The sequence below is a fragment of the Moschus berezovskii genome, chromosome 24, assembly GCF_049115385.1.
Source record: "Moschus berezovskii isolate FMDL1 chromosome 24, NW_MosBer_1.0, whole genome shotgun sequence".
Classification (NCBI taxonomy): Eukaryota; Metazoa; Chordata; class Mammalia; order Artiodactyla; family Moschidae; genus Moschus; species Moschus berezovskii.
The window spans coordinates 61,056,334-61,064,535 of record NC_142483.1 but is presented as its reverse complement, the minus strand read 5'-3'; the positions used below and the strand labels follow the sequence as shown (position 1 = coordinate 61,064,535).

At 39.2% G+C, this 8,202-nt stretch overlaps 1 protein-coding gene across 3 annotated transcripts; it reads left to right on the top strand.

Annotated features, from left to right (window-relative positions):
* Positions 1-343: 343 nt before the first annotated feature.
* Positions 344-7,929, top strand: SEC61G (SEC61 translocon subunit gamma). Of its 3 annotated transcripts, none has more exons than XM_055414806.2 (4): positions 392-668; positions 2,136-2,234; positions 3,476-3,578; positions 7,761-7,929. In XM_055414806.2, the coding sequence occupies exons 1-4, from the start codon at positions 557-559 to the stop codon at positions 7,768-7,770; spliced, it is 324 nt and encodes a 107-aa protein (XP_055270781.2). In that variant the 5' UTR covers positions 392-556; the 3' UTR covers positions 7,771-7,929. The 3 variants fall into 3 exon arrangements, with proteins under 3 accessions (XP_055270782.2, XP_055270781.2, XP_055270780.2); XM_055414805.2 differs by having other exon boundaries at positions 407-668; positions 2,130-2,234; XM_055414807.2 differs by lacking the exon at positions 7,761-7,929 and having other exon boundaries at positions 344-668; positions 2,130-2,234; positions 3,476-3,582.
* The last annotated feature ends 273 nt before the right edge of the window (positions 7,930-8,202 follow it).

The window sequence follows — 8,202 nt, the reverse complement described above, 5'->3', positions numbered from 1 at the left end:
CTTGTAAGGTTCACGATGACCAACACAATTAAATACATACAAGGGAATAGGCAGTTAGGAGATAACCGTCCAAGCGAAACGCATTAGAGCCAATCCCCTGTCTTACGGACCCGCTCTGCAAAGGTAACCCACCAAGGGAGCGCCCGGGGATGAAGAACCCGACCAGAAGTAAGCCTTGCCCACAGCGCCGAGGGGCCGACTACACGCAGCCCCGCCCACGCCACGCACGCCCCGCCCAGGCGGCGGAGGAGTCCAAGTGACGAACGCTACGCCCGCGTCCCGCTCACGCAGCGGAAGGTACACGCCACGCAGCCCCACCCACACAGCGGAAGAGCTCCTGCCACCTTGCCACGCAGCCCCGCCCACACCATGCACGCCCCGCCCAGGCAGCGGAGGGGCCCACGCGACAAACGCAACGCCCCATTCCCACGCACGCCGCGAAAGTCCTAAGCCAAGTTCGGCGCCGTAGCTGTGCAATCGGTGCGCCCGTTTCCGGAAGCGGAGCCCAGACGAACAGCGGTCTGCGCCTGCGCGCTGACGTATTCTCAAAAGACCAATGAACGGAGGGGTGGGCTGCTGGTCTTTGGCCCTAGTTTCCGGTTCCTGTGGGCGTCTGTCTGTCGGCTTCTGTGCTACGTGTCTTTGGCTGGTGAGCAGACGCGGAGCAGGTGAGTTTAGGTAGAGCTAGGGCTCGGAGCTACCCTTTGGGCACTAGCGAAGGCAGAGGGCATGGGGGAGCCCTTCGGCCGCCTGCTGCCTGCCCAAAAGGCGTCGGGGAAAGCTAACTCAGAGCCGCGAGTCCGACGGAGAATGGCTTCCAGGGTTTCGGTCCCTTCGGCCGAGTTTCGGCCCGGGCCTAAGCTTTGAGGTCGCCCGTCCTTGGCCAACTCTGTGGAAATGTTTCCGCTCGGTGCTGTTGTCAGAGAGGGTCCCTTCGGGGTCGACTCTGGGGCCGTGGGTGTGGAGTGCGTCTTGGCGAGCTCAGTCCTGTGCTGTGACGTGGGAGGGTGAATCTAGAGTCTGAATCAGTAGACAGTACTGGGTTATTGGATCCCCTTCCCTGACATTCAGTGCAGTGTTTCGGGTGTTAACGCGTTTTTTGTTTGTTTAGGAGAAAAGGTGCTTCGCTTTCATCAAGATATCTAACCTCACTGGAGTTGAAGAACAGTTAAATGAAAACGTTCTGGGCCCAGCATACCTGGCCTAGAATGTTTATAGAATTCCTGATATTTTATTGTTTCATATATCTAGTTTTAGCAACCCACCCTGGATGAGAAAACGGGCCTAGAGAGGCTACATTTTATAGAAAGGGATTTGTAGAACCACCACCTCCTCTTATGAATGGCCTTCATTCAACAGAAACTTACTGAGTATTTCTGTCCCTGGCCACTGTTCTAAGCGCTAGAAATAAGTGAAATACAAGTAAGGAGCTGGTTTCACTAGCTGTTATATTAAATACCGTTGGATGACATTCCTGTCGTGTGATAGATTCCACGGAAGAACCTGTTGATAAAATGTATAACCGTGTTCCTTAAAAGGTGTGTCCAAAGCCAAAGATTTAGAATTTAGCTAAATAGCTTCAGAAAATCTGAATCTTGGTTCAGCCAGATTTTGTGATTTTAAACATTGTATAGATAGAGAACAATCAGATTGAAGTCCACGCTTGCCTCTGCTCTAGGCTCTTGAAGCATCCCAACTGGCACGCACTGCGCTAAACACTGGTGTCCCGGGAGTTTAAAATACTGGAAGTGGCTGCATCCCAACACTGCTGATTCCTTAACAGGAACAGTGAGAGGACTGCAGAGTGTGTAAGGAGTGGATGTATTGTCAGGTGTTTAGCCTTTCGCAGTGAGTGCCCTTTTATATTAAGAGCATGCGCCTTGATCTCTGAGAACAGGGGCAGGACCTGTGTATTTTTACTGCCTTTGTTTTGGTAGTTTGCTGGAGATTACAAAAAATACTGTTAGTTTACTCTGGGAGTCTGTAATATATATATATATATTTTTAATGAGATGAAATCCACCCACCCATGTCAGGATGGTCTCATTTACATTGGTATAAGTCAGCAAGTGTTTGCTATGTAGTCAGTAACACCAGTGATTATCTTTTTTCCTTTTTTTTTAAAAAAAAAACAGACATCATGGATCAGGTAATGCAGTTCGTTGAGCCAAGTCGGCAGTTTGTGAAAGACTCAATTCGGCTGGTTAAAAGATGCACCAAACCTGATAGAAAAGGTAATAGCTTTGGAATAAGAGAAAAAAAAATTTTTTTGCATGCCCTAAGCCCTTTATTAGTGTCTTCCTGTTTAATAATTGTTGTACTTCTTTCGTCACTTTTATTGATTTATTGTTGCTTTATTGTTTTTTGAAATTGTCAGTTTTTGCTACATTTTGTATACTTTGTGCATCCCTTATAGATTTTTCTTTTTTATGTGTTTTCCAGCCTTATAAGGTTATTTGTTACAGCCTTATTTTCCATGTTGCTTTTGCCTTGGTCATATGTAATGACTTTATAGAGTTTTTAGTATCTTTCACATCTCCGCTCTGAAAAATCTTTTGAAACTCTTCATGCTATGTCACTCTTCCCCTAAACCTCCCCAAATAAAAAAGGCCTTAAAATGAAATCAACAGCATAGTTGGTACCAATCTAGGAAGTTTCTTATTTATTGTAATTCATGTGTTAAAAGATGAACTAGAATTTATCTATTTCTGCTCTTTTTTTGACTGCTGCCTGAGTTAGGAGCTGGGAATATAATAGTATAATATTGCATATTATATTACATACATAGCGTAATATATAAAAACATGTAATAGGGAATGGTCCTTGCTCTTAGGGAGCTTAGAATCTTTTAGGGAAGACAATCATAAACAAATAATGACCATTTTAATTTTTAGTTACGCTGTGGTAAGTATTATGTAAGGTAGATAGAGGAAGGTCTGCCAGCATGTGATAGGAGGACTAACCAAGCTAACCAAGCAGAGAGAGCTTCCCTGAGGAAGTAGCATTAAATGGAAACATTACAGGGTCTGAACCTTTACATAAAACTTTGTGCTTGACCCCATTCGGTTTTTCAAGCCTTGTTTTTTGGCTTTATTATAATATCAAAGACAGTGGACCTATTATTTATAAAAAATTACGTTCTGTGCTTTTTAGTTGATACTTTTATCAGTGTTACAAAATTTTTTAAGACAAATATTCTGGTCATTTTCTAGGAAGATAAATATTTCTCTGCTTATTGATGCATTCACTAACATGAACGTGCACTTCATTTTTATATTTCCTTAAATATGAGTAAAATAGGAAAATTAAAAATGTCATAATTTATTTACTATTAATATTGTCATTTAAAAAAAGATTGCATACTTATCAGGAGACGTGTATATCAGTAAGTTTATTTATGTCAGTGCTAATTTTTCCCCCTATATTTGCAGTGACAGTGCAAAAAGTAATGTAAATTTTGTGTTTCTAAATCTAGAATTCCAGAAGATTGCCATGGCAACAGCAATAGGATTCGCTATAATGGGATTCATTGGCTTTTTTGTGAAATTGATCCATATTCCTATTAATAACATCATTGTGTAAGTAAATTTTTTGAAACAGACAGTATCAAGGATAAAATGAAAATGCAGACTATTTGAGTTGACAGTCTGCTAGTTAGTTAATATATAGATAATGTTCCTTTAATTTTTAACGTTGGTAGAATCTACTGCTAGTTACTGAGTACCAGATAATTCAAAGTAACTTTATATATTGCATAATTTTTAAAGCTACTCTGTGAGATAGGCACTAATTTTTTAATAAGTAAAATTAAAAAGGATCGAGAAAGCTAGTTAAAGGTAGTCAGTGTGAGATAAAACAGGTATTCAGTGACAGAACCAGTATTCAAATCCGAGTTCTTTTTGTGCAGTACATTAACTTGTCAGCATTAAGGTGCAGAGGAAATATTCCCCATCTGAAGATCACTATAGTAGTAGAACTCAAACCTAAAGCAGGTTGCTTATATTCAGATTTTTCTTGTTACTTAATAGCTGTCATAACCTTGGACAACTTAGCTCCTTTGTGCCCAGTTTATTCAATAGGGGTAATAGTTCCTGACTAGGAACAGATAGATAAGTGACTAGAAAAGATAAGTGCTGCTGCTAAGTCACTTCAGTCGTGTCCGACTCTGTGCGACCCCATAGACGGCAGCCCACCAGGCTTCCCCGTCCCTGGGATTCTCCAGGCAAGAACACTGGAGTGGGTTGCCATTTCCTTCTCCAAAGTAACTAGATAAGTAACTAGAAAAGATAAGTGACTTAAGTCATGTAAAACCCTAAACAACAATTTTCAAACCTAAATGGAAGTTGTGGTTAATTTAATGAGACACTGATATTAATACCCTTTTAACTGTGGTGTTGGAGAAGACTCTTGAGAGTCCCTTATACTGCAAGGAGATCCAACCAGTCCATTCTAGAGGAGATCAGTCCTGGATGTTCATTGGAGGGACTGATGCTAAAGCTGAAGCTGCAATACTTTGGCCACCTCATGCGACGAGTTGACTCACTGGAAAAGACTTTGATATTGGGAAAGGTTGGGGGTGGGAGGAGAAGGGGACGACGGAGAATGAGATGGCTGGATGGCATCACCGACTCTGTGGACATGAGTTTGAGTGAACTCCGGGAGTTGGTGATGGACAGGGAGGCCTGGCGTGCTGTGATTCATGGGGTCGCGGATAGTCGGACACGACTGAGCGACTGAACTGAACTAAGTATATGAGGAGGAGAAAAAACTGAGAAACACTTTAATTGCTTTATTCTTTTCTAAATGCTTTTGCTTTTTAGATTCATTATGCACTCATGAGTTGGGACACCTTGTGGCAGTGTGCAATTAGAGCAGTCAGCTTTAGGCAGTTTTGTTGGTGTAAAGACTTAGTTATCTGCTGTAGTACTTATTTGCTCTGTGATTTTGTATTTGCTTGGTCTCTGAGCCTTACCTGTCATTTAGATATCTAATCATGAGATAAGTCTTTTAGGCTTATTTTGTAGGGTGGAGATGCTTTCTAAACTATAAATCTCTTAAGTACTGGATGTTTTACTATGGATGCTTGTGGAACTTGTCTTTTAAATGACACGTGACTGAATGAGCATGGTCAGGTGGATTTCTTAAGTAGGTTTTCATAGCTGTTATGCAGATATGCCACAAAGGATCGCAGAGTTAGACCTGGAAAAGACCAAGTATCTCAAATCTCTTCCATCAGTTCAGAAATCTCTGCTATATTCCTAGTGAGGAACACCATTTTTGGAATTTTGGAATCGTGGAGCAAATCCTCAAGTAGAATTAGGAAAGTTGAGCCTTGATGTCTTTGGGCTACAACCGCTACCTAATCAGTAAATAGAGTGGGTAGAGTGGAGTCTGTGATGTCAGCTCAGTGCTTCTGCTATGCAGCTTCCTAGCCCGTTGTCAGACAGGTGTAACTTAACAGTTATTTCTTGTTTCTTAATTGATAATGTAATACTAATATATGACCATATACATTCATGCATATGTGTATATATATGTTTTTATTGTAGATAGGTGTCTATATGTATACATGTACATATATACATATATGAGATGGCTGGATGGCATCACCGACTCTGTGGACATGAGTTTGAATGAACTCCGGGAGTTGGTGATGGACAGGGAGGCCTGGCGTGCTGTGATTCATGGGGTCGTGGAGAGTCGGACACGACTGAGCGACTGAACTGAACTGAACTGATACTTAAATATGTAGATAGGTGTGTATATGTAGATAGGTGTGTATACATATATACACATATTGTAGTTATGTGTATATATGTACTACAGAACCTTGTACAGTGTTCTTGTGCATATTTTCAACACTTGAGTAAGTGTTGAATTAAGTGAACAATGTAAGGTTCTTAACCTTTTTCTAATGATCATGATGGTAGTAATAATTGTTAACATTTATTATGCACTAGGTGTGTGCCAAGGACACATAGCTTAGTGTGAGTTGACCTTTTGAACTCTCATGACATGAGTTGTATGAGATTAGCAGTGTTATGCCCATTTTATAGGTGAAGAAACTGAGACATGGAGAGTTAGTACATTGCATGCCTGTAAATGGTAGAGCAGCGTGTGAAATCCAGGTTCTGGAGCCTCTTAACCACTGTACAGGCCATTACTCATTCTGAGTCACAGGCCTCACTTCAGGCTCCAGTTTGCATTTCATTAGCCCTCTTAAAAATCCAGTACCTAGAATCCATTGCCTATTGTGGATATTCTCTTGCTAAAGACTCAAGTCTTCAGACACTTTCTCACAAGTAACTGCTAAATAAATTTCCTTTATCTTGGGTTTTCCTTGGTGTGGTTTGTTTTTAGCCTAAGAATGGAACATTATCCTTGTTAAATTACTTTTTTGCTAGATTCCCTTATAGAAGACTTTGAATCTGTTCAGCATTGTTATTTATCTTAGTTATAGGTTAGAACATCTTTTATTTTGTTATATGAGTTGTGGTCTAAAGTACCTTTTAGGATGAGGCACTCTCAGTACACCTCTTTGAAATTGAGATGTTCCCAACAGGTCTTTGAAACAAGTGTTAAAAATTTGCTTTCTCTTAATTCTTATTTCTACAGAAGGCACAGTATATCTTTTGCAAATCTTACTGCTTAGAGATGGTTGAGCTCTGACTTTTTGGAAGCTAGTTGCTTAGAAAACTATTCTTCTACTAACAAAAATATATCAAAATAGTTAAAAATTTGTATCTCTCTAGATAGTTTTTACATTAAAGTGAGGGACAAATAAAACATTTTGTGAAAAAAGCTATCACAAAACTTACTCTTTTCATGATATGCCATGACAACTGTAAAACTGAAAGAAATCTTTTTTCCTGTTGAAAGAGCCTATAAATCACTATTAAAATCATTTTGAGATGATAACAGGTGAAGAATAAACAAACTTCTCTTTCATTAGGCTGAATTATCACTGTTTTCCTTATGATGAATTTTTTTCCTCTTCTGTACAATTATAGCAGTCAGAATATCCACAGGGTTATAATTTAAAGGATTTATATAGTTGTGGGTATTTTAGTTTCAGCAATACAGTTTAATGAAATAAGTCTTTAGTACTTCATGTTAAAGTTTAGATGCAGGGCTATTTTTTTTAAGAGTGTTTTTGGGTTGGCCAAATTGTTTGTTCAGGTTTTTCAGTAATATGTTACAGAAAATTCCAAATGAACTTTCATCTAGTATTGAAATTATCTTCTTTCCTTAACATTACAGTTTTAAAACGTTTATCTCAGTATATTATTGTTCATGGTATTGAAACTTAGACGTTCTTCTATAGGGAAGGCAGTTTTTGTTGTTATTATTAATCCAGGTTTTTGAGTGGTTTGGGTAAGATACAGTGGTTGAGAACCAGTTTGTACATCAAATTGAAAAAAGTTCTCAACTAACAGTCCTGTTATGTAATTCATATTTTTCATCTTTTTATGAAAGACATTAGGCTATGCTGTTAAGCATGTTTTTCAAGTGAAGATTCTGAGTTTTAACAGATTAAACCTGTTCCAACAGCCACATCATCTGTAAGGGCCTTTTCAGTTCTAAGATTTTAAAGTTCAGTTTCTTCTCTTTTGTGCTGTTTTGGAGTAATATAGATGTGGTTCTCAAATAACTGGTTCTGGTTCCATAAGATTGTAGCATATTGCATTTCAAATTTATTATTATTATTATTATAAAACCTTATATATACTCAAAATTGACCATCTTTCTTTCTTTTACAGTGGTGGCTGAATACCTTTTTATAAAGGTAATTTTCATCTTGGGGATTGGTGAACAACTGAGGATTTGAGAAGCTGATGGAACAGAAATTTGTCTCTGTGTTTTATGTTTTTCTTTCATTTTTTTCTTCCAAGATGTTTTCTATTTGTAAATTAAAATAATTTTAAAATAGACATCTTCTCTTCTTTCCGTCACAGATACTAATCAAATTTTAGCGGTAAGAAATAATGGGTTCTATTTCCTTCTTCCCTCTTTCCTTCCTTCACTCCTTCATATTTTGGTTTACAGGAAAAATTAAAAGGCACAGTGGAATCTTGCACTTTCTGAGTTTTCCTCTCTCAGTCTGATCATGCGAGAAGGAATGGCAAATAAAGGATGGTAGTGATGGTGAGAGAGTTTGAAGGTAGGGTAGGAGTTTTGTCTCTGAGCACTAACAGTGTACAT

What these genes read in the sequence shown, in the direction of transcription:
- SEC61G (XM_055414805.2), top strand. Translation starts at nt 557, where the DNA reads ATGAACGGAGGGGTGGGCTGCTGGTCTTTGGCCCTAGTTTCCGGTTCC. An exon ending in GGTGAGCAGACGCGGAGCAG is followed by an intron (nt 669 to 2,129) that starts GTGAGTTTAGGT and finishes TTTTTAAAAAAA; the next exon opens with AAACAGACATCATGGATCAG. An exon ending in CACCAAACCTGATAGAAAAG is followed by an intron (nt 2,235 to 3,475) that starts GTAATAGCTTTG and finishes TTCTAAATCTAG; the next exon opens with AATTCCAGAAGATTGCCATG.